This window comes from Buteo buteo, chromosome 10 (genome assembly GCF_964188355.1).
Source record: "Buteo buteo chromosome 10, bButBut1.hap1.1, whole genome shotgun sequence".
NCBI lineage: Eukaryota > Metazoa > Chordata > Aves > Accipitriformes > Accipitridae > Buteo > Buteo buteo.
In genome coordinates this window covers 7,948,410-7,973,186 of record NC_134180.1, presented here as the reverse complement: position 1 = coordinate 7,973,186, position 24,777 = coordinate 7,948,410, and the positions used below count along the sequence as shown (strand labels likewise).

Sequence of the window (24,777 nt, the reverse complement as noted above, 5' to 3'; positions counted from 1 at the left end):
CTGTTTTGTCCCCCATATTGTGTCATGTCCCTCACCCCCAGCCCTGTTTTCTGTAAAAAAGCATAAAATACTTAGAGAGGTACACAGAAGCTTAGTGTCTGTATTTAGTTGGAGTTCCTTGTATGAAGATACACCTTTTTAATTTTAAAAAAGGTGGTTGACTGCATTGGGCTTAATCATGCAGCTTCCAAAAGATTGAACTCTTAATGCAACTCCTGCTTTGCCTGAGTCTGGGCAGGAATGCCAAGTGCTTGGTCTGAATCATCTGCTCTGCACAGTGCTTCACTGACAAATTAAAGGTCCGGTGTAAAACTGAAACAAGTACTCAGAAAAGCTGAATTTCTCAGGTGCAAGGCAAGGTTACCAGTAGGATTCAGAGGAGGGAATTGAAGGAAGCCAGGCAGCAGTTTGTGCTTCCTGGAATGAGCACTTGCTTTGACTGGGAAGCAGATAAGGCTTCAGCTTACATATAATGCAGCCTTGAACCCAGTTCACTTGCATCCCTGTTGCAGACTTTGAAGTCTGTGTCCAGAACAACAGGAGGAAAAAAAAATGGGTGCTCAGTGTAGATTCTGCTGCTGTGATACAGCCTCTGTGCTCAAGAAGTCCAGACCACGTGGCAGGAGAAATGACAGCTGGCATGGCCCTTAGTGCAGATGGTAGTGTCAGGGCACGGGTAGCGTGCAGACACGGGCGCCTTCTGGTCACATCTGGCTTTTTACTGAGGAGTGAAGGTTCAATTTGAGCCTACTGCAGGCTGTGTTTATACTTTTTAAGCTCTGCAATAATAACCGGCATAAAAAGATGTTAGATAATATTTCAAACTGTTGTCCTTGATCCTCTTTTCTGGGGTAAGGCTTAGGAATAGCAAGGGAAGCCTAGGCATGACATTAAGCTACTACGGAGGAGCCAGGTGCCCAGATGTGGTGACATCTGGGAAGCAACCAGATGGACATTGCGTTTCTAGGAAAGTCTGGCCACTGCAGTCAGTCCTTCCTCTTTCATTTAGGAAATACTTTTGTGAAGTCACTCTTATTCAAATGCTCTCTCTTCAGTAAACATATTTTTTCCCTTTAAGGCAAAGCAGAGAGCAGAGGTACTTCAGTCGACCCAGAGATTCTTTTCTGAGCAGCAGCAGCAGAGCAAACCCATAGGAGGCAAAGCACAGAAAGTGGATGAGAACGGGAACAAACCCACCGAGGCAATTGCTGACTCTTCAGGAGTCTGCCAGGACAAAACCGAGGAAAAGCCTACCCCTGCACCTGCTGCAGCAACAAAACCTGTTAGAACTGGACCAATCAAACCTCAGGCAATCAAAACCGAAGAAACAAAATCTTAGAGGCTGTATTTCCATGGAGGTGGGGGAAGAGGGGGAGGGTGGGTGAGATGACAGCAGCATGAATTTGTAACCCAAAGGATGAGACAACAGTCTTCTCTCCCTGCAGGGCTCTGAACAGCGTAAAGGGACATAGAAGCTATTAGCAGTTATGGATGCAAACTGCTGCATATCCAACTGAGCTTCTAGGCTCTTTGGGCTTGTATCTTCTCTAACAGCATGAAGGCTGCTTTTGGTGTGTGCACATTCTACATGTGTGCGCGTGTTTTGGCTTACACACCTGTATGCTTCCCAAAGTGAAAAAAATTTGAGAAATGGCAACAGCGGGGAAGCAGGTGGTCAGGGAAGCATGTTCCTACCTGATGAGATGAATGCTCTTTATTTTTCTTCAGGCTCTGATCTTCAGCTGCTATTTATCTTTTTATAAACCCATGAGTAGGAGAACATGCAGATCTGAAGATGGTGCTGGGCCAAGTAATGTGTGTTAAGTTTTTAGTGACTTAAGAAACTTCTATCTTGTAATAAACAGGGGGATTCATATAGCTGGCAAAATTGCGTTTGCCATGTGACATCTAACCTAAGGTAACACAAAGAGTAATGCTGATGATGTTGAATTCCCCTCTGAAGGCAGTGCTTTGCTGGCTGCTGCTTCTTGGATGACAATATACTGTATTTAGATCACCATATGAAAATGCTACTTGGCCACCTGTGTTCTCTACACCCGCTCCTCCCTCAGTCGTTCACCTCTGGAGTTGAAAGGTTCATTGCATCAATAGTCAAATTTGTTCTGTTCACCTCTGTCCAGCTATCTTTATATGATGCGAGTGGTCTTTAAACGGTTTCCAGCTTATGTCTGTATACAGCAATGAGCACTTAGAACTGTGCCACGAGAATAAAAGAAACCTTATCAGATTAAAGAGAATTTTATCTAAAAGGTGCATTCTTTATATCAGAGCTGCGTCGCACCACCTCCTTGCCCACAGTGTGCTGGAAAGTAGAATCAAGTCAAATAAAAATGCCTTTTTAATTGTATCCTCTAGTATTATAGCTGTAGGACAGTACTGTATGATACTTCTGTGAATGTAAGATATCCTGTACCTGCTTATGATATGTAGTAGTGACTGTGCTATACTGGAGCTGTTTTTAATAATGTTATTCTAGAGGTTTTTTTCCAGACAATGATTGAAAAAGCTAATAAAAAGCACCAGGTACCACATCAGTAGCAGAATTTGCTGGTTTTTTCTGGGATTTTTTTTTTTTTACATTTTTTGGAAGGAAGAGTTGAGAGTCTAATGTGTATAATTTTGTTCAAATGACTGCAGAAGCTGGAAAGGCTGTTGCTGCTATTGATGCCTAGTGAATCGCTATTGGTTATCTTTTTATATAAATATATATATAATTTGAATTTTTGGAAACTTTAGCTGTGATGTCAACTTTGGAAAAAAGTATCCCACTTGTAGTGTGAGTTGGCATTGTACAGAAATTAACAGCCATATTGGTCTAGAAATGTTAAACTTAATTTTTTTCCATTTGTACAGGGGTAACGCACTGTATTAAATATGTACGGTCTTATTTACATGGGTTTGATTACAGAAACTAATAAAGTATTCTCTAAATAAAGTATCCGGGTAATCTCATGATTAGCGCAGGATGCAAGGAGAGCACCTGAACATCGTGTGCCAAGTGAAGAGTGTGTATTACAGCTTGGGAAAACAGACTTCTAAAGAAAAATAGTTTGAAACAGCTGCTTTATTTTTTTTCCCCTGGCACTTTTGATCTCATTCCCCAGCGAAGGTCTCGCAGGACATGGCTTCCATCTAGCTCTGGAAGGAGGCTGCCGGTTGCGCTTGCAAGACCTTACATCTCCGGCGTGTTGGTGAGCTGCCTGCTGCTGGAGACTTGGGTTTTGTTTCCTAGAGAAGAGCTGCTCATCAGAGGAGACCAGGACGAACCCAGCCCATTACTCTCATTTTAGCTGGTGGGTGACTACAGGCACCAGCTGCACAGGCACCCTCGCAGCAAGGGGCTGTTAAAAGCAAGAGCTTTCCTGCCGGGGGAGCAGGGAGCAGGACTGAGCCTTGGCGTGAGCCTTCCCATGGATGCAGGAGGCTTCCTTCTTGTGCTTTTCCTGAACTGCTCCCTTCCCAACTCACTGCAGCAACACGCACTCACTACCACATGTTCAAATCACAGAGTTACTGACTCTGCCTTTAAGCTTGGGGCAGAATGAAGGGTTAAGCATCCTCCAGCCCCTCAGTTGTGGGGCTGATGGCATCCCTGCCTCCCTGGGCTCCCTGCCCTGGGGCTGTGGGGTAATGAGGAGGCAGGATTCTGCCAGCTGGCCACCAGAGGGAACTTGGTTCATAACAAACACCAGAAACCTTCTCTGTTGGTCTCTGAGAAGTAATTCCTGCCTTGGGAGAAGGTGCTGGCTAGCAATGCACCTCCAACAAAGAACGGAAAGCCAGTCGGGGGTGTTGGGGTGGCTCTGCAAGCGCTGCTGGGAGTTGTGCAGATTTGCTTTTGGTCAGGGCTGTTGCTGCCAGCCCCATGGTGGGTCAGTCGGAGCAGGTGGACATGCCCACCCTTGGTGGGGCGGGAAGCTGTGGTTTGGGGGCACCGGAGGAGCTGGAGTCCTCTGCTGCCGAGGTCAGTTCTTTCAGGGGGTAGAACTGCAGCCATGTGGAATAAATAAAGGTGCTGTAATGTATAAACAGAGCGATGGGCAGGAGTAACCTCTGAGTAGGTAACACCACAGGTAAACTGCCCTTTTTACAGGAACTGTACAGGCACAGCTACAGCAAACGCTCCGGGAAAGGAGGACGAAGGTAGGGGAACTGAGTGAGTGGAGACATTGGTTTGATCTATAAATGTGTGATAAAAGAGTAACAGAGTTATGCTGATGTTTCCCTGGTTTGAGGCTATCTTCTGCTTGGTTCCTATTGGAAAGACCCCCTAAAAATGGGAAATCATTCACTGTACTATTTTTAAGGAAATGCTGCTGAAAGGATCAATCTTAAATTCTCCAGTAAAGCCACTAGAAAAGTCAGATAAATTTCTCCCAGTCGGCTGTGGGAATGTACCAAGTTTGGGGCTTTTTCTTGTGTTGAGCAGAACAGGGATAATATTTCTGCAGAAACTTAATTAAAAGGAAATGCTTGGGCATTTCATGCATCTGAATAACCAGGTTTTGATGTGTGCATCTCCAAAACAGCCCCGAACCACCGTGGCTGCCTTTGAGGCCAGGTTGAGCTTCCAGTCACTGACCCTGGTTCATTGAATATTTTTGTGACACTTAACCAGATAACTTGCTCTTGGCCATTTACGCTGGAATAGCTCTTGCTTTTTTAATTTGAGTGGGATTTGGTGTGTAATCTCTTTTCTAGGACTCTGGTCATCACAAATAATTGTGCTGAACCTCCCATAAATTAGGGAACTGTTTTGTTTGGGGAATTCACTTTCTTTTCTCTTAATAATGTTGAGTCTGTGAAAAGACTGTAACTTTTCTCAAGGGCAAGAGCAGAAGGGGGTTAATGTGACTGGGGCCAGATCCAGCAACCCCCCCTCGGCTCAGGCTGGTTTCTTGCTGGGATGCGGGAGGGGAGGGACTCTCTGGGCTTGTTTTTGCAAAGCCTGTTAAGTAAAGCTGTGTATTCAGCGCTGTTCAGCTCCAGCCCAGCTTTCTGGAAATCCTGTGTACATTGGCTTGACTTCGGGGTTGGTTTTTGGTTTGGGGGTTTTTTTTTGTTGTTTTGGTTTTGGGGTTTTTGTTGGGGTTGTTTTTTTTTTTTTAGTCAATTAAGTGATGGCCTTCCCAGCCTGAAAAGACCCCGGTGCTGGCAGAGAGCAGGGAGGTGGGAATGGCTGGGGCTGTCTGCCCTCAGCCTCTCCACTCACTGAGAAACCGTTGGTGCTGCTACTCCCTGGCGACCTCTGAACAAGCCCTCCTTTTCATGCTGAGGCTTGACTCGCGCCTCTGGGAAGCTGCGGGACGAAGCGGGGGGGGCTTCAGCTTCGCCTCCCATCCTGGTTTGGGACAGAAACGCCGTTTTCCCATCCTCAGCGGCAGGTTTTCTGCACGTTGGGTGGACGGCTGCTTGCCAGGCTGCCCCCGGCTGGATCGGGTCTGCCTGCTGCCTGCCTCGCTCCTCCCGGCCCCGGTGGGTACGTGACAGCCTCTGCCTGCTCCTGGGTGACCCCCATAGCTGCCTTCACCCCCAGCTTTACCGCCCTGGATCTTGCCCTGGTGTTTGCCTTGTTCTTCTGTACCAGGGTGGGGTTTTTTGCAGCAGGACAGAGGGACGCTGCGGGGACAAGGCTGCTCCCCGGGGCAGGGCTACAAATTCGTGTTTTCCGAGGCTGGGGGAACCTGTAATGCACCACCAGTTTATTGCAGCAGCTGCAGTCACCAGTCACGGTGGGACCCCTCTCCCCGTGGTGGGACCAGGGCCCCCAGCTCAGCGCAGATACGCGTCCTCCTCCTCGTACAGCACCCAGCTGGCTGCGATGGCGGGCGTGGGGCTGCGGTCGATGGCGGGGTCGCTGCCGCCCCCCATCACGAGGATGGGGGAGGTGTCATCCCGGGGCACGGCTTGCGGCCCCCCGCACCCCCTGAGGACCAGGGTGCCACGCACGACCCGCTGCAGCACGCAGGTGCCGTAGCCCCGGCGTGGCGAGGAGCCCTGGGGGGCCCCCGGCTCCTGGGACGGCACGCGGCTCTCGGCATTGGAGAAGATGGCGTGGCTGACGGCAAGCGGAGGGATGTGTCGCCGATCCAGCTGGGCTGAGCCCTGCGGCCCGGAGGGTGCGAGTCCAAATGCGGCGCAAACGGGGCAGGGGGCCGGCGGGGCGGCGGAGGCTTGCCGCAGGTCACGGGGCTGCCGGGTTGCGCCACGGCGGTCGAGTGGGCGCATCGCTGGCTGGGGGGACGCCTTCGCTCGGGCCGAGTCGTGGTGAGTATCCCAGCCCCGGGCCAGGCCTGCCGGGGAGCGAGAAAGGGTCTTTCAGCCTCCTGCCTACCCTGTGGCCCCAGGTCAGTTCCCCATGGGATGCATCCCATCCCACACCTTCCCCAGCCCATCCTGGTGGTCTAGCAGGGCCCTTACCCCTTTCCCCCCCGCCACCGGATTCACCAGGGCAGCCCTCACCGTGGAGAAGTGCGCGCAGCCTGTGGCCGGCACCCGTTGCCCTCCCCACCCCGGCACCCCCTTATCTCCTGCCCTTCTAGAACGGGGTCAGTTCTGAGCCCATCCCTGCGGCCTCCGGGCTCCAAGTGGTGCCGTCCCCTTGGTGAGCAGCCAAACACCCCGGTGCTCCAGCAGCCAAGGGGGGCTGCCTCTGTCCCCCCACATCCCTCCCACCCTGTGCTGCCCCCCAGGGCACCAGCCAGCCCAACCCGCAGCCCTGCCACCTGGAGCTCATTAATCCTTCCTATTCAGCAAATCTCCGGGGTTTAGTGCTGAAGCTTTAACTTTTATTCTGATTCAATGCTTTGGGCATGTCAGAGCCCCTCTTCATGCTAAATAAAGGTGCTCCTGGGGTCAGCCCTGTCAGCAGCTGCCTCCCAAATGTGGTGTTTTTCCTGGCCAAAGCCCTACAGCTTCCCCTGCCCCAGCACCTTCAGTCCGTCAGAGCATCAAGGGGGGCACCAGCGCTTTACAACCCCCTCTGGGCTCCAGCCCACCAAACCCCAAAGAAAACCCAGGTTTGGAAAGATGAGGTGCAAGGCAGTGTCGGTGGGCAACTTTTATTGGGCTGAGACCCTCTGCATCCGCTGGGGGATGCAGCCACTGCTGCCCCGTCTGCCCCAAATGCCAGGGCGGGGGGAAGCCTCCTACAGCCTTTCTACAATAAATAGTTAAAACAGCATGTTTTGGCCCAGCACGGGGAGTACTGCTGGCCTTAGCTGCTGCACCGCTTCAGTGGCCAGGCACGGCCAGTAAAGCCAAAGCGCGTGGCCAAGAGGGGCTGGGCACGCCAAGCTATGCTCTGCCAGCACTCTTCCCCACTGCTCAGCTTCTTCTTCTTCTTCCTCGATAAAACAAGGCTTGTGCAATGAGTGTCCATATTCCCCATTGCTTTTGATCCTGCCGGATGATTTTTGGAGGCGGCTGAGCTCCGGGATGACCCGCAGCACTGGCGGTGTGGGATGCAGCGGGGCTTGTGGGCTCTTGGCAAGGGAGCTCGGCTCTGCGGGGGTGCTGGTGGTGGGCGAACGCTGCTCTCCTCTGCGAGGCTGGCACAAGCCAGGGAGGCGTCCCCAAAACTGCTGCTGCCGGTGGGGGGGGTGGGTGTGGAGGGCAGCAATGGTGCTCGTGTTCAGCCAGAGCCTGGAAACACGAACCCTGGCTCCGCAGAGGGGATCGCTGCTTGCAATGCATTTATTTTAGGCGGAACCCTCCTGGACAGCATCTCCCCACCTCCACCACCCGCCCTGCCCAGCCTTCACTATGCCTGAGCCCTCACTGCTCCAAATTCAGGATGGCTGGGCTGGGTGCTCCCGGGGGATGCCGGAGCAGTTCAGGGCTGGCTACAACCGTGGCCCATCCAAAACCTGCCAAGGCTGGAGAGAGACATGTTGCTGGCTCAACCAGGCTCTGGAGAAGCACTTAATTTCTCTCCCCTGCACTCGAGCACGATGGGATGTTGACGGAGGTGCCAGTGGGGACGTTGGGGGCCCCATCACGGCGTGGCTGGGCAGCGCGTGGCCCCCACCATCGCCCGGGGCTGTCCGAGGCAGCGCTCCCGGCCGCACCGGGGGGAGCTGGGGAGCGAAGCGGGGTGCCGAGGCACGCGCAGGGGTCGCGGGAGCTGAGCCGGCGCGTCCCCGACCCCGGCTCACGCCTGGGAGAGGCGGACGGGGTAGGTGACCATGTTGAAGCTGTCCCAGGCGAAGAGCTGCCGCTCGGCAGGGTTGTAGTCCACCATGCTGAGGTAGCGGAAGCGGTTCTCGAAGGGGATGCTGAGGGCCCGGCTCGTGCCAGTGGCCGTGTCGTAGGCGAAGTTGATGGTGGCATTGGGCGCCGAATAGCTGCTGACAGTGTAGAGGGTGCCACAGATGACGAAGGAGTTGGCCACCCCCCGCTTGCGGATGTTGGTCTCCCAGGTCCGCCGGATCTCCAGCGTCTCGGGGTCCAGCTTGGAAAGGACGATGGCTCCCCGGGCCTTCTCAGTGCTGTAGATCACCCAGAGCCCCGTCTCATCCACCGCCAGATCAATGTCAGTGTAGCCCCCCCAGGAGTAGGGGTACTGCCCGTGGTAGCCGGCGCCGGGGATCTCCCTCTTAGCCGTGATGGCCTCTCCCCGCAGGTCGTAGCGAGCCAGGGCACGCGAGCGGCGGGGCTGGAAGAAGAGCCCGCCACGGTAGATGACAGCCCCTGTGCTCTCCAGGGGCTGCGGCAGGATGTGCACCTTGGCGGGGTAGCCCTGGGCCAGCTGCTCAGCCGCCTCGTACTGGAAGAGCTGACGGACCTCCGTGCCCACCGTGTCCACGCGCCAGGTGGTCTCCCGCGTGAAGGGGGGCACCGGCTCCGGGTCCTTCATCCACACGCCGTACTTGCCGGCGATGGACTCTGCCCGGCCGAAGACGACAGGCTCCCCCACCCACACTAGCTCGCCGCAGCCTGCTCAGGGACAGGAGGGGAGAGAAAGGGGTTATTGCTCAGCGGCGGCGGCCCCCGGCGAGCCCCTCAGGAGGGCCAAGCGGTATTTATGAGCAGCGGAACGTGGGGCCAGCCGGCCGTGCCGGTGGCAGTACCCGAGTCCTTGCTTCCCGGGCGGCCGAGCGCGGTCTCCTCCAGCAGCCGGGATGCGGGAACCTCCGTCCTCTCCGACTGCAGCTCCTGGTAGGCGAGGGGCTGCGGGTCCCAGCGGGGAGCTGCGGCGGGGCCAGGCACAGCGTGGGCAGGGGCCGTGCCTGTCCTCGCCACCCTTGGGGGGCTTCACGCCGGACCATTGCCCCCCAAAACGCCTACGCCTGGGTCGGGAGCCCAGTGCCCCCTCCCGCTGCAGCAGGGCACATCTGTGACCCACTGATGGGGACCCCGCTCCGCAGCCGCTGAGCTTGTTGCCCCCCAGGTGCGGGGTTTAACGCTCCTTGGGGGAAACTCCTAATCCCCCCGGATTAGTGCAGTCCCCTGCGGCCCCCCTCCGCTGCGGGGCAGATGATGGGATGATGAGGGCTCCGGCTGCCAGCCCCAACTGAGGGATGGGGAGGGGGTTGGGGTTTGGTGCAATGGCCTGCGACCCCCCCGGTAGGGCTGAGCCCTGCAGTGGATGAGTGCCCTGCCGAGGTGCCCGAGAGTGGGGGGGGCAGCAGCGGGTGCACCTCATGGGGAGCAGCAAAGGGACTTAACCAGCCTCCGGGGGAGAGGCAGTGGGGATGCACGGGGGGTCCTGGCCCCGGCACTTACCTTTGCCGGGGCCACGCAGGGCATCACGGCCTGGCCCCTCTCCGCCGGGGGGGCAGCGTGTGGCCCGCAGCCGGGTGATCTCCTGGGTGTTGCTCTCCAGGCGCCTCCCCAGCTCCTCTTTCTCCCGCTCCAGCCGCCTCTTCTCCTCCTCCAGCCGGGATTTGGCCCGCAGCAGCTCGCCGTAGGCAGCCTCCAGGCGAGCGGCCGGGGCCGCTTGCTGGGGGTCCCGTGTCCCCCCCGCCTCAACTCCCCTCGGCCCCGAGCTCCCCGCGCCCCGCTCCCGGCTCTCCAGCCGGCTCAGGCGGGCGGCGAGAGCGGCCAGCTCGGCCCGCAGCTCCGGCACGCCGCCGCCATCGGGGCAAGCCGCCTCGACGGGGCTGGCCACGGTGAAGGAGTAGGTGCAGCGCCCGGTGCTGTCATCGGCACGCCGGAGGAAGGCCGTCTCGCCCCGGCAGCCCAGGGCCAGGCCCCCCCAGAGCAGCAGCCAGACCCCCAGCATGGCCCCGCGCCCCCGGTGCCTCCGTGTCCCCGGTGCCTCCGCTCCGCCGCACGCCGGGCGCTGCCGCCCGCATTTATAGGACGGGAGGGCGGCGGGGAGAGGGTCAGGGCGGCGTGGAGGGGGGGGGGACGGGGGACGGACGAGACGGAACCTTCCAGATGCCTGTGGCGGCGGCTTTCGCCCAGCAGCAGCCGGCGCACACACCCCCCACCCCCCAAAACCGGCCTCCCCGAGGCCGCTGGCCGGGCTCCGGCAACCCGCGGCCGCCGCCAACGGCTTTGCTGCCGGGGCCGTGTGCCAGGGGTGATGCCGGGGGGCGAGGCGGCCGGACCCCCCCCGGTGCTGGCAGTTCTGTTCCCGGGCTGGGGCCGCCCCCCCTCCGCCGTCCCGTCCCGTTCCCCCCCCCCGCGCCGTTCCCGCCAGCTCCCAGCTCCGCGCCCCGCCGCCCCCCGGCCCCGCCCTCCTCCCCGACTCCGCCCCTTTTCCCGCCCTCCTCCCCGACTCCGCCCCTTTTCCCGCCCTCGACTCCCGCCCCGGCATCGATTGTTCCGGCGCTCGGCGCGGCCGGCGGAGCGCCGAAGCGGTCGATGGGACAGCTGACTCGCCGCCGCCGCCGCACCGGCCATTTCCCGCCGGCCCGGCCCGTAGCGGAGCCCGGTGAGCGGGGCGGTGGTGGGGGGTCTCTGCGCCGTCGCGGGGGTGGGGTGTCTCTGTCTGGGCACCGGGTCGGCTTCGCCAGCGGCCCCCGGGGCACCGGAGGGCTGGACCGGAACGGCGGGGCAGGGCGAAAGCGCGGGTGCCGGGCACCGGCTGCCCTTGCAGCCCCCCTGCCCTGGGGCCGTTGTATCCACCCGTCTCGGGCTCCTTCCCCCCACACTCCTCCGGGTCCACCGGTGCGGGGGGCTGCCCGCCGGGCCCCTCCGGGCGCTCCCTCCCCCCTCACACCCGTTCTCCCGGCCCCCGGCCGAGGGGCGGCCGTGGGACGAGGAGTTCGGGTGCCGGGCAGCGAGGTGACCCGGCCGTTCCCTGCACCTCCTCTCCAGGCTTCTCCTCCCGGTGACGAAGCCGCCTCTCCCGCAGGTAGAGACCATGCCTCCGAAATTCAAGAGGCACCTGAACGACGACGAGGTGACGGGCTCGGTGAAGAGCGAGCGGGTGAGTACCGGCGGGGCGAGGGACCGGGGCCGGTGGCCGTAACGGTGCCATAGCAGGCTGTTACTTAAGGTAGGGGTGCCCGCGGCGGGCAGGTGGGCCTTAATGCACCTTGGGGGCCCCAAGGGCCCCAGCATTGCCCCGTGTGAGGTAAGCTATGGCTCCCTTTGCCGAAGGGGCTCCTGTTGCCGCAGCCTTCGGCCGCAGGGCCTGAGACGCCCATATCACTGTTGATAGAGATGTTTAGTTAGTGAGGGGACTGTCCGTGTGGCACACCTGCTCTGTGTATTTTAAAACAAACCTTGTGAGGAGATACGGCTCTTTTGAGAACCTGTTTCAGTTCCTTTAGTCTGGCTCTACGGCTGTGAGATCCTGGTGTGCTCTAGTCTCCTGCCTCTCCGCAGAGCTTGGCCTGGGCACGTCATGGCTCTCCTCTCCACATAGCTGGCTGAAGGACTCATGTGAAGTTACCCTGCGCATTACAACTGAATTTTTCTCCTGTCGCCAAGGTCCCTTGACGTTTCAGGCTTTGAAATATGGGTCAAAGTGGTGCGGTTCCCAGTTTCAAACAAAGTGGATTTAAGCTGATGTGTTTGTCCTGGGGTCATACTGTGCTAAAACCGAGTTTAGACTGTAGTCTAAAATGTTGCTGCAGCTCACGATAGCTGTCAGTGAGAGGAGGATCCCGTGTTGCCAAGAGCGGTTCGTTTGTCCCTTAAGGGAGGCGATGGCTGAAACTATTGCGTGGTCTCGCGGGTTACTTAAGTTGATTGAGCAAATGTGACAAGGATGGAAATGTAGGTGAGCTTCAAAATAAGAGCACTGTGCTTGCAGGTGGGAGCCCGAATTTATGCACAGGGGAAGCAGCAGCTGTTGGTACTGTAAGGACCATCCGATGAGTTCCTAGGCCCACATATTTAAGGTGCTGTTTCCTCTTCTTGGTTATTTTTGACCCTAAGTAGATGTTACTGGGAGCCCTCAGCTCAATTGGAAAATTTGTGCTGCTCTGGTAAGAGAAATGAGCTCTAGTAATGTACATCTTTGTCCAAAACTTTCAAGTTTAAGTGGGATCTTGAGGTTGCTCTTAAAAATCAGCCTTTGGATTGTCTGATGGGATGTAGTGAGGAGCCCTTTGGCGTGAAGCAGAGGCACTACCAGACTGCTCTGCTTTCCAGCTTGGCTGTAGCATTTGCCCGAGTGGGGGTTTGGAGGGGTGAACCCCTCTGGACGTACCATGCAGGGAGCCTAATGTGTTTCCTTGCAGTCATCCTTCTTACACCTGCTGCTGTCAGATGGCTGGAGAAACCACATCCTCCAAATCAGGAGTGGATCTGATTTTCCATGTGGATGGAATACCCCAGGGTGGCCGTAAGAGATGCTGACTTTTTTTAGCAGCTGCCATTGACCGAGTGCAGCACTGGGGATCGTCCCTTGAGCAGAGAGGGCCTTCCTTCCACAACTGGCCTGTTCAGGGACTCTGGCTGCTGCTTTCCAAGGCAGGGCTCACCGTGCTGACGCACTGGTTGCTTCAATGTCACAGGGAGTTGTAGTGATCCCTAGAATTTGGGATCTGAACCTGCACAGGCAACTGGCCATTGATGCAAATCCAGTTTGGCTCAGTGGCAGAGGTGGGAGTTGTCCCAAGTCAGAGCTGCAGAGCTTTGCATTGGTCTGTGCTTTACAGAGTTAGCAAACACTGCCAAGGTGATAATAGCAGCATGGAGACATCCAGCTCGTCCCTTGGTCACAAGTGGAGAGAAACAGCACAACTCCAGACACCTAAAAAGTACCGTCGATCCCCTCCAAAGGAGGGCTCGTGTGTAACCTGCAGTCAGGGGATGCTGATTGCATCCTAAGGGCTGGAAACGTGTGTGTGAAATGGTGGTTGCTTATTGACAAAGTGGTTTGGTTTTTTTCTATGTTTGCAGAGGAACCTGTTGGAGGAAGATTCAGATGAAGAGGAAGACTTTTTCTTGTGAGTTTCTGAACAGTTGCTGTAGGGAATGCAATGTCTTAACTGCCTACAGCTCTGAGACTGAAGGCATCGAATACCAAAAGCTGTTCCCTGCCACGTAGGTGGGGGCTTGGGAATCAAAACCTTTGATTCCTTTGAGATGATCTCCCAGAGCCTTGGCATGGCTCAAGCATGAATTAAGACTTAATAGGTGTGACCTTTATAAAAGTGGGGTGTCCCATGTATCGTGAGACGTGGGAGGGACTGATGGGAGGTATGAGAACAATCCTCCATCCACAAGGTGTTGATTCTCTCTTGCATATCTTTTAAGTCTGTTTTAAAAACATGTTTTCGTTCTATCTTCCATACTGATTGCTCTCTTTTCTGCCTGCAGGAGAGGGCCGTTGGGACCCAGGAATGACAAGATCAGGCAGTAAGTTGTTCCTCAGTGTCACACAGATAATATTTTATTCTGGCACTGTGAGTTTCTGCTGCTGTCTTAGCGGAGTATTTCTGTGTAGTTCTGAATATGAACATGGCTTGTGTGTGCTTTCTTCTAATTGACACTTCCTACCCTATATGTCCACAGCTAAGGGAAATATCAAATTTGATTCACGCTATCAAGAAATTGAGCATTGACAGAGGTAAAGGGATAGGATTGTATTACAGTAGCTTAGTGGAGTTTCTAAAGCCCTTGCTGTATTCTGGTGATAACCTGTTCCATGCTTTTGAGGCTCTTTTTCTAGAGCATTAACCCTGAATTTTAACCTTTGCTAGCTTCATTTTTTATTGTTTTGTTTCTTTTTTTCTTCATCCTGTAACTTGCTGTTCAATGTTTCAAGAAAGCAAGTGGTCAGGAACACACCAGGACCATGTTTTTTGGGCAGTGGCTGGGCCTCCTCCAGATAAAAACCTGATATAGGTGAGCTGGAGATGAGCAGTGACTCAGTGGGTCAAAGCAGCTGGGCAAACAGGAAATCATTACAGCTGGAGGAGGATTATTGACTGCAAGAAGGAAGGAGTGAACACTCTGGATCCTTCTCCCATCGAGTCATTTCCTGCATGATGCTTGTTCTGGGCTCCAGTTTGCCCTGTCCTTTCCTATGAGGGATGCGATGGTGACACTCAGTGGAAAGGGGCTGGTTTTTCCCAGACCCCTGGTTTGCATTGTGCTGTTTCCTTTGCCGACCTTTGTGAAGCCAGAACAGAGATCTGTGGGGGACTGATGACTGGGCATTAATCAGACTGGGTCATCTTGTGTGCAGCCTGAGGGTTGCTCTTCATTAGGAATTTTTTTTGTGCCGGGAAGAAGCCGGCGCAGCTTTGAGATGACTCATTGCCAATGTCAGCGTTAGGCAGTGCTTACTTGTGTGCCCGCTTGCCATGTTACCTTGAGGGGCAAAGTGCGCTTGCGTTACACAAGAGGCAGTGGGTCAGTCACTGAACCCTGAGTTTTCAGGGGGTCTCTGTTCCCTCCAGGGTGTGAGGATGCTGTTGGTTGATATGCACTGGTCCTTACAGTAAGCCAGTGTGGATAAAGCCTCCCTTCTAGGGCAGTGCCACGCTGGTCTGGAGTGAATGGGAAGGGTGAGAATTGGTTTTATGAGTGGGGTCCCACCCCCATAAAAAGGTGGAGAGGGGGTGACATCTACCCCTGCATCTGCTGCTGCTGGAAAGGAATTACAGAGCATCTTCTGCCTTCCCTGCATGGTGGGGGAAAACGGGAGCTCTTCTCTTCCCACTGTCTTGGCCAGGCAGAAGGGAGTGGGGGCTTAGGTAGAGGATAGCACCACAGCTGTGAGGGGGAAGCAAAACAAAAGAATTCACCCAGGAGCTGGTGGGTCCATAGGTGTGATGTGACTAATGCCCAACACATGTGAGGCTTGCCTGTTGCCAGAGATTGCCTGTCTAGTGGACCTGGTGTGGGGTATGTCCCTTGGCGTAGCAAGTGGCTACATCTATCTAGTATCTAGAGCATCTATTATAAAATAGTATCTACTTTCTGCTCTCATCAGTGTTGATCGTTTTGTTTAATAAGCACTTACAGTGTGCAGTCATTTCTTGTCATGGAGCTTATTATTAAGCTTCTGATCAGACGGGCCCTTGTGCTGGATGGATTGATGCGTGGTCTCATAGTAATGCCGTTCACTCTGGTTTCAACAGCGGAGGAAAAGGAGGGTTGGGTTGCTGCTGAAACACTGTAAGGAAAAGACATTTTAAGGAGGAATTTGAGCATTTGGAGAGCTGAGGCGTAGCTGGGCAAAGCTAGAAAGACTAGTTGTACAGGGCTGGAGGAACGAGGTGTGAAGGTAGGCATAAAAGGAAACTGGATAGAGGATTGGGCAGAGGAAAAAGTGATGGGATTATGGGAGCAAAGGTGCGGAACATGTCAAATGTGAGGGGCAAGACTGGAAACTTTTCCTAGTTGTCCTTGGCAGCAAAGGAGCTTGGGTCAGGGTGGAGAGTTTGGCAGCAGAGACCCTCGAGGCTGGCTCAGCTGCAGAAAGGGATGGTGGGGAACACTGCAAACTTCGTAGGGGAAGGAGGCGAGTTAGAGCCAGTAGTAGTGGCGGGAGAAAGCGTCACAGTCCCCTCCATGCTGTGTTTTGTCCTGATGTGTCTGGAAGTTCAGGGTCTGTTGTCCCAACAGCTGCTCATTGGGGTGGAAGCTCCTCTGGTGATGTAAGTGGCCACAGGGGATCCCTTAGGCTCCCTCTGAGATCTCACTGTCCCTGAGGTGGGCTGGAGCTGAAAGGTAGTTTTTAACAGGCTTTTATCCTTTTCCTCAAGGTTACAAAGAAGAGTTAAGGGAGAGCTGATCTCTCTTCTCTGCCTTTGCTTCCAGGCCTTGTGAGAAGTCCTGAATGTGTGTAGCGAGAGCTCTTAGTGCCTTTTCGGGGGAAGTTGGGAAGTTCCTCTTCCACCTGGGTTGCTTTTGTGTAGAAAAGGAGCTTCTCATCACAGGTCATCTTTTGAAAAATGTAACCGAAATCCCCACCTTTCCTGCACTGCTTGACTTCCTTTACCACTGATGTTTCTGCTTTCAGGCAGCCATGCTGCTGGATTTGGGTTCCTGCTCATGCTGGCAATGAGGCTCAGCACATCATTGTGGTTCCCTGGGATCCAGGTCTGGGTCCTTGTGATTCCCCCATCGCGTTGCTGGCAGTAGCCAGCGTCCCTGGCCCCGGGGCTCAGCCCCGGTGGCTCTGTCTGGCTGCAAACCCCAGATTACTTCCCGAGGAGGGGGAGTGTTTGGGGAATGGTTTGAAGGCAAGAGTTGACAGCAGCTTCCCAGGCCCTGGCTGCTCATTGCAGGTGGCTGGTTGTGCAGTGGACATCAGCCATAGTCCAGACCTTCATTTGAAGGTGGTACCGAGACTGTATCATCAGGCATCCTTGTTGGGGGTAATCCTTTCAAGGACTGGAATGCTTTGGAGCAGCATAGACTGTTGTCTTCCTTACTGTTGTGATGAACCAGCAACTTAAAGACAGGGATTTGTGGCAGGGTTCAGCCCTGATACCCTGTTGTTGAATACAGCAGGGCTGTCTGCTGGGCAGCCCCTCTGCAGAGAGCCATGCCTTGGGGAGCACTGTGATGTGCTGGCCTCCTGCCTTTGCACCGTCCGTCTGGCTTGGCTTTCCATCCCGTTCCATTTTCCCTGGGTTACTGCCACAACGAGGGGTGTTTGGGTGTAATTTTCACCAAAATACACAGCACTATTAATATCGCTGGGGTGGAAAATAGAAGTGTGTCATGCTGGCTGTAAACAGCCAACTTGGAGACAAGAAGCAGCCTTGAGCAGCACACCCCATGGTGCGTGCATGGCCTGTTTACGGCGTCTGAAGAATGCAGCACTGTTGTTAGCCCAACACCGTGACCAGCCCAGGGAGTTTTTCAGTAGATAACCCAGTGCAGCCAAAATGGAAAGGCTTATTCCTCCTGCTCTGGACGCAGCAAAGCACAAAAAAATAGGAGTCTAAACCAAGCTAAGCGCCATTGGGTCTCTTGTTGCTTTGATGGTGTACTCTTGCTGTCCTTGTTAAAAGCATCATATTTGCAGTAATTAGTAAGAAGGAGGGTCGTGGGAGACATATTTTATGCTTTTTGTCTTGGTCCCTTTCCTGGCAGGTATTTAGTCTACTTTATTTCTCTTGGAAATCTGGCAGGATTGAAGCACACAAAATGTATGTGTCAAAAGCCAATAGCTCCCTAACAGGAAATACACTTTGTATTAGAGGATTCATTCTCTCTTGCCAAATAAAACAAGAAAATATTTTCTTCTTGATGCAACTTGAGTTTCCAACCTCAAGCATGCCAAACTAGTGGGAATTTTTGGATTTGTTCTGAAACTGCAGGGCTAATGCATTGGCTGGGCATCTTTCAGCCCCCTCCTGGAGAGGCATCTCTTGTAGCAGTGATGGGTGGGAGAGAGCAGAAAGCAAGGACTGGCTTAAGGTCTGATTAAGGCACTGTGTGGATATCAAAGTTTCATTCCCTGGCTTGGTCTCTTTCTTCTTGGTTTTTTCCAGGGTTCTCTTTTACATCAGATATCAAAAGATATTGGGGTGCTCAAATGTGTCTGTGTTCCATGGGTGTTAAACACCTCAACATTGGTGAGAGTTTAAGCCTTGATTTTTCTGTGCTTCCATTCTCCACCTGTGAAATGTTTTGTTCTCTTGGGGACAGCTAACTGCATTCCCAGGCTATGGGCAGGCAGCAAAGGCATGCAGCATTTCACCAGTAGCTCAAGTGAAAAGAGGTGGGATGCCAAGATGCAGCTTGGGCAGTGGGGGTCTGTGCTCCAGAGGTGTCTCCCAAATGCTGGTACACAGCAGAGCAGCTTGAAGTTATGTACCTGCCCACTCTGCCTCAACTGCTTTGGGGTGCTCCAGGACTGCAGCAGCATCTCTCCAGGCTCTGACCTGTACTGGTGGGGATACAGGTGGCATTGCATTGCAGCGCATGTTCCTAGATGCATTGTAACTTTGCGTGCCTCCACTTGTTAGTTGTACCAAGATAACTTGGTTACAAATCTGTTGTGGGAGGAAATCTCTTTATTTTGGAGCCAGTAAATGATTTTAGAAACATTTACATACTGCAAATGTAGTCTTCTGCCTGTAAAACTGATGTTTATGGCCTTAGATGAGCCAACTTGGCAAAAACTTGAGGATAACAGATGTTCAGGCTATAGCAGTGTTGTTGGTGGCTCTGAGCTGGGACTCGTCTGCTGTGCCAAAGTAATGAAACCCCCTTGCAGAGCATGTCTCCACCTCATGCCCTCACCCACTGCTCCAAGGAAGGGCCATGGGGCGGTGCATGTCCTGCGTGGGGTGGACACTTTGCTCCACAGGGCACCACCAGATGTTTCCCAGGCAGCATCTGCCTGCGTCCTCAGTGCCACCTTCTGTGCTTTCCCAATGGTGGCAGCTCTGCCACTTGCCTCGTACCTTGCAAAACAAATGGTGGATCAGAACAGGCTTGTGGGCATGGGGCAGGTTCCTGCTGAGAGGCATTTGGGGCATTGTCTATGCCTTTCACCTTCAGATAAGAAACTCCTGGCAGGCGGCTGCCATTGATGTGGAAGGCAGGAGCTGCCACTGCATGGTGTAGGTGGGTTCAGAGAGATGCTGCTCCCACGGACTCTGTGATGCAGCACAGGGAAGGCAGGTCCCTTTCTTGTGGTGTCCTAAATAAAGCAAGTTTTTACCTGTGCTGCTGGAGTCCAGCGTGTGCCATACAAGGGCTGTTGAGTCAGAAATTGGCTTCAGAGGGGTTGCCTGTCTGTTCCAGCTCTGGAAGCCGCAGTGCAGTGCTGCTACAGAGCCTGACTGGAAACGCTAAGATGGGAAGCCCCTCCATATTCAAAGATCTGGAGTTCTTTCTAGAGCTTTTTGGGGAGAAAAAAGCCTTTTCTTTTAATGACTTTCCTTGCCCATTTTTGGAACGATAAGTAAATGCTTTTCCATTGTGACCACTGTTGTCTGTTGCAGCCGCTCCCCACATGTGCATCTGCTCAGTGAGAGGCACGTAGCTGGCAGGGGGGCAGGAGAAATAGGTCAATGTGCACCTATGTCTCTAATTAGAGGCATGGTGGCTCAGACGGAGCCCTGTTCCTGGTTCTGCAGTGTGCCATTGACTGGCCTTGGGCAAGTTGCTCTGAGTCTTTCTTGGCCCTGGCTTCCTGGGCTGTGGTGGAGGATATGCTGTCCTCGTCGTACCAAGTGCTCTGAGCCTAGGTGCTGGATGATGGCTCTTTAAGTGGTAAAGTTAGGTCTGATGCTTGCTGTAAAAAACCTGATTTGGCAAATAATGTCTTTGAGCTTCTGCATCTGTGAGCTGGCAGTGGGAAGGAGAGGGTTTTGTGTGGGTCCAAAGAGGAAGATAATTTGGGGACCAGGATAGTATGGGTGCTAAGCAGGTGTTAAAGATGAGGTAGTGGCAATCCTTCTTCCCCTTGGGGACACCAGTGCTGCACTGTTAATAGGAGGTATGCGTTTCTGGTGATGTGGAGAGCTGGTGCAGTGGCCTATTTGTGCTGCGTATTTAGCAAACGCTGGATGGGTTTTGATATGTTTTGAAGTGCTTAAATGTTTTTAATCAAGGCAACCTAAGCTGTCAAACCGAAGACTTATGCAGAGTGAGTGGCCTGGAGCTATTTCTGTTTTGTTGCCCTGTGTGTAGCATTGCCTCCAAGACATTGCTGTTGCCATTTACTTTCTGGGAACAGTATGTCTCAAACAATGTATTGTCTCCCTAGGGCCCCAAGAAATTTCTTATTTCTATCTCCAGGAAAATAAAAGTGTATTAGCTCCAAAATACAAACCAGAATGTAGCAGTATTTTTCCACCAGGAGAATTTTTCTCTCTTACTAGTGTGGCTTTTTTATGGAGTGAATAAATGCATTTATAATAACCCTGCGGGTGTGATTTAGGCTACTGTTCACTGAAGCAACTACCCACAGAGTTGCGTAACCTATGAGAAGTTGGATTATAATAACTTGGTTTAGTTCATATCAGCCATTTCTTTACTGTCCTCTTGATGCCCCTGGCAGAGTGGGTTTCATTTAGCAACTCCATTCCCAGAGGGAGGAGTGCACCTTGCTTTGATTTCACCCCAAGTTCTTTACAAAGGTGCGGTGTGAGGTTCTGTGAAATCTGGAAAGATAAGGTGTGGGTTTTAGTGTGGGAGTTTTTTTTCCATTTGTGAGCTCTTCTGCAGCAGAGGTGCAGACCAGCAGCAATTAGTGCCTTTCCTTACTGCATTTTTGTGTTAAAGGTGTTACGGAGGGTGCCCTGCTTCTGCTGACTTCCCAGTGCTCTCTTTGAGCCCCTTGTGTTCCCTCACCCTTCCTGGGATTACTAGAGATCCGCCCCAGGCAATGCCATGCCTCTAGCTTTCTCAGCACCTCATCAACCTCGTTCCACTGTTGTCCCCTTTGATTTTTGTCAGTGAGCTCTCAGATCCCACCAACCCGGGCAGCTCTGAGCAAGGGCTGGCTCTGCAATGCACAGCTGGTGGTCTCACTTCTGCCCCTCACGCTGCCTTTGCTTTGCTCTAGTGTCCAGAACCAGGTGGATGAAGTCATCGACGTTATGCAGGAGAACATCACGAAGGTGATTGAAAGAGGCGAGCGGCTGGATGACCTGCAGGATAAATCAGGTGCAATGCTAAATGCAGCTCTACTGGCCTGTTCCCCACATGTCCTCCCTGTTGCTGCACCAGGTTACCTAGTTCCAGTTCAGAAAGTGCCTAATGGCAGACCTGGGCTTGTATTTCTATCCTTCTGGAGAGAGATGTTTCCCACCCTTGGGCTGCAGATCTAACTTTCTGCTGATGCTTTCCTCTTTCCACCTTCACCTTCTGCTGCCCTGCACAGAAGTGTTAGTTTGGAGGAATTTGGGTGCTGTGATCTAGTTCTTCCTTCAAGCAAAGGTAGAATGGTCTGTCTCCCGACGGCCCTGAGCACTTCAGCTGTTTGCTTGCTTGCTGGCTTGCGGAGTGAATTCCTGTCCTCAGGGGACAGCCAGTACAAAGGGGGCTCAGTGGGACTCAGCAGGTCTGTGTGTGCTCTAGCAAAGGGCATCACATTGGCATCTGCTGTGGCTTTGGTGAATCATGCTGTGGTTGGGTCTTTTCCCCTAATGCTGAGTTTATTGCTTAAAACTCAGTGGAGTTAGTAGAACGAGTGGGTGCTCTGACCATGGGTGCGTTGCTGAATCGCCTCCTTTCTTTCCTTCAATAGAAAGTTTATCAGACAACGCAACAGCTTTTAGCAACAGAGCCAAGCAGCTTCGGAGGCAGATGTGGTGGCGAGGCTGCAAGGTGAGCAAGAACGAGAACAGGCAGGGGTGGGTTTATGGAGGCACGGTTACCTGCCCTCCCTGGGAGGGGATGGAGAAGCTCTGCTTTCTAGCTGAAAAGATGCTGCAAGCCAAAGGCCTCCTTTCAGGTAGACGCAGCCACACATGGCATCCTATGTAACACGCTTCTGTGTGTCCCTTGCAGATGAAGGCGATTATAGTGCTGGTGGCGGTCGTTCTCCTGCTCGTGATTATCGGTGAGTAGCTCCAGGTCACCCCAGCCATGTCTGGTATTGAAATACTCATGGCACTCCACACCATGAGTGATACCGTGGTGCTGTTGTCCCTGGGGGAGAGCACCTGAGCTACTCCCGTCGGGCCCCACACTGACTTAAGCAGTCATAAGAGGTGCCTGTAGACCACTCCATGCTGCTCTTCTGCAAGGTTTAAACGCACAGGAACAGGCTCAAACCAAATCCTACTGTGGCCAAAGAATGCTAACATTGCCCTGCCCTGACAACATTGTACTGATCCAGGGTTGGCACTGAGTGATCCCGAGGTTGGTGGGAGTAGATGGAAGAGTTTCAGACTGCAGCAATGTCTCCCAAAGGCCACTCCACATATATTAGCCATCTTGCAATGGGTCTGGTCCCTGCAAACACTCTTCACCAAAGCTGCCAGGCTGCTTAATTTTCAGCAAGTAGCTGTCGTGGCTTTGCCGTTGGTCCCTTCCCCTGCCCTTCCTGCTCAGCCTCGTCTCTCTGGAGCTCCCCAGAGCAGAGATGTCGCTGCTTTTCCTACCAAACAGGTAATAATGACCAGAGCATGTTTCTTCCAGGCAGAACTAATTCAGCCCTCTGCCTCTAGAATGATGCTCCAGGGATCGAGGCAGTCCAGCACGGTAGCACAGGTCTTTCATGACACTGGGTCTGGAGGGTTTTCCTCCTATTGACTGTGGCTGGGGACAGCTCTGTAACAGTTCTTGTTACTTTGGCAAAACCCTTGCAGTCTCTTGTCCTGCTGACACACAGCCTGCAGCAGGAGAGGCAGAGCTAGCAGCAGGGTGAGAGCATTGTAGAGAGAGAGACTGATGGAAAATCCCATCTGGTTTAATTTTGGGAAGCTGGAAGGAGATGAAGGTGGCAGGAAATGTTGTCTAGCATGTGTGCAGGCAGCAGATTGCATTAGCTTGAGCTTGGAAACACTTTCCTATGCAGCTGCCTGGTGTTTGTCACTACAGAAATGGGGGGGAATCTCACTGGTGGAGATCAGTGTTGCATGTGAAGGTGTGTGGCTGAGAGCTTGTTTCTTTGTGTTTTCCAGTACCCATAGTCCTGAAGTACCATACCTGATGGGGCAGCTGGAGGCTTCAGTGGAGCTGGCTCTGGGATAACCAAACTGCTGTGTAATTTAAGTGAGATATCTGTATATAGCTTTGAAGTTGTTTTTCTCCAAGGAGTGAGGAGGTGGTGGCAAGTAGCCAGTTCTAACAGCGTTTTAAGAACTGCCAAATGACCCTTTTTTTTTGGTTGAGTACCTGCTCCTGCTGTTAGACTTTTTTTTATAACAGAAGATTCAGTTCCGAAACTGCCTGTTTTGTGGAATTCTGAGTCTCTGGTTTGGAGCTGGCTACGTGCCACTACAATTTATCTGTATATATGGTTGAGTTCTAATATTAATAATAATACTGTCTGAGCAGTTCCTGCTGCCTGCTGTGGAAGGCAGAGGGGACTCTGTCCTTTCATCAGAGCAAAGGAGGGGAAGAGTGTCTGAAGAGAAACATCCTATTATGTTACAGGGAACTGACCCTTCTATGGAGAACTGCAAGGGTGGTGTTTCTCTCTTCAAAAAAAAAAAAAAAGGGGGGGTGGGTGGGGTGGGCAGGGGGTAGAAAAAAAGAAATAATTAGGTTTTACAATCCAGAAGACTTTCTGGTCCTGCCATAGGAATGCACAAGCTCAGTGTTTTCAGTATCGCTGCTTACAGCTGTGACTAAAGACATTCCAGTAAACCTATTTTTGACTGTACATCTGGAGTTCCTGCACGTCTTCATAGTTCTGGAGGACATTCAGGGCTCTCTGCTGCTGGGAGTCCCTAGGAAAGGGCTGTTTCAGTGTTTTCTTCACCAGAAGCAAGAACTGTGTGTAAAGCCCAGTTATTAGCCCAATGATGTAAGAGACAGAGCAGGAGGACAGCAACTCTCCTGAAACCAGTCCAGGGTGAACAAGCCCCCTCCATATTCAGAGCTGTTCACCTTGATATGGTGGTTGCAGTCCCAAATGCCAGCCTGTTTCGCTTCCCTGTGATCCAGTGGGCTGGGGGTTGTTCCCAGACACATGTGCTGGGGTGCTCGGGGAGGTGTAGGGGCCCCTGTGCTGGACTGAACAGGAGCTGAGCTCCTCCATCCATGGGTGGGACTGCTGTGTTTTGGCTGTCTCCATCCTTGGTCTCAGGTGTTTGGTGGCATTTCTGTCTGCTCTTTATTTTTGGGACCCTTGTTCCTCCAGCCCTGAGCCTGGGACTGTAGCTGAGCCGAGATCAGGCTCTCTTGGTTCTCTTTTTGCTGACTCTTTTCTGATGGGAGAAGCATTGTCCTGTGTAGTGTGTGTCTGAAGTAATGTTGGAGAGGGGAAATGGTGCCCCAGAGAATTCCCAGTGCCATGTCCCAGCTTCCTCTTCTGAACCCGCCCTCAGGACCTTGTACACAGTTTCCACCTGAGTGGTGGTGTGGCTCCGTGCAGAGACAGGGATTAAAAGTGAGCACAGTAGGCTGGAGGGTTGGATGTGATTACAAGCTCTGCCTGCCCAGCTGGAATATAAATAGGGCTTTTGCCCTCTGTGGGCCCTGGTCTCTCCAGGTGGGAACCAGAAAGCCAGGCTGGGTTTTTTCTCCTGAAGTGTAGCCTGATTTTAAGATCATGCACCCAGTGGAAGGGACAAAAATCATCCTGCCTATGCCTTTGGCTACTCTCCACCTGCAAGGGAACAAGAGAGTGGATGAAGGGGGACTGTGTCTGTCTTCAGGGGGGCTGCAAGTCTTGCTGAGCTGTCGGGTACCTTTTCCTGCCAGCTGGAAAGTGAGTTAACGGCACTGCGAGCCTGCGTAACGGCTGTGCTGTGCCTG

The 24,777-nt window shown here is 53.4% G+C and overlaps 3 protein-coding genes across 18 annotated transcripts in view; 2 read left to right on the top strand and 1 right to left on the bottom strand.

Annotated features, from left to right (window-relative positions):
• The window catches only part of PRRC2C (proline rich coiled-coil 2C), an 80,346-nt gene extending 77,387 nt beyond the window's left edge, over positions 1-2,959 (top strand). For all 14 annotated transcript variants that reach the window (XM_075038455.1, XM_075038447.1, XM_075038443.1 and 11 more), the window contains one exon: positions 1,079-2,959. In XM_075038455.1, the coding sequence (XP_074894556.1) occupies positions 1,079-1,339 (261 nt within the window). In that variant the 3' untranslated portion in view covers positions 1,340-2,959. The remainder of the gene's footprint in view (positions 1-1,078) is intronic.
• Positions 2,960-6,800: 3,841 nt separating this feature from the next.
• On the bottom strand, positions 6,801-10,628 carry MYOC (myocilin). The gene is made up of 3 exons (XM_075037517.1): positions 9,748-10,628; positions 9,093-9,212; positions 6,801-8,958 (listed from the first exon to the last, which is right to left on the bottom strand). The coding sequence occupies exons 1-3, from the start codon at positions 10,244-10,246 to the stop codon at positions 8,174-8,176; spliced, it is 1,404 nt and encodes a 467-aa protein (XP_074893618.1). The 5' UTR covers positions 10,247-10,628; the 3' UTR covers positions 6,801-8,173.
• A 151-nt stretch (positions 10,629-10,779) lies between these two features.
• Positions 10,780-23,680, top strand: VAMP4 (vesicle associated membrane protein 4). Of its 3 annotated transcripts, none has more exons than XM_075038440.1 (8): positions 10,780-10,903; positions 11,327-11,401; positions 13,327-13,373; positions 13,747-13,785; positions 20,912-21,012; positions 21,596-21,675; positions 21,859-21,910; positions 22,977-23,680. In XM_075038440.1, exons 2-8 carry the CDS (start codon positions 11,336-11,338, stop codon positions 23,003-23,005), a joined length of 414 nt encoding a protein of 137 aa, XP_074894541.1. In that variant the 5' UTR covers positions 10,780-10,903; positions 11,327-11,335; the 3' UTR covers positions 23,006-23,680. The 3 variants fall into 3 exon arrangements, with proteins under 3 accessions (XP_074894541.1, XP_074894540.1, XP_074894542.1); XM_075038439.1 differs by having other exon boundaries at positions 10,798-10,903; positions 11,290-11,401; XM_075038441.1 differs by lacking the exon at positions 21,596-21,675 and having other exon boundaries at positions 10,798-10,903; positions 11,290-11,401.
• The last annotated feature ends 1,097 nt before the right edge of the window (positions 23,681-24,777 follow it).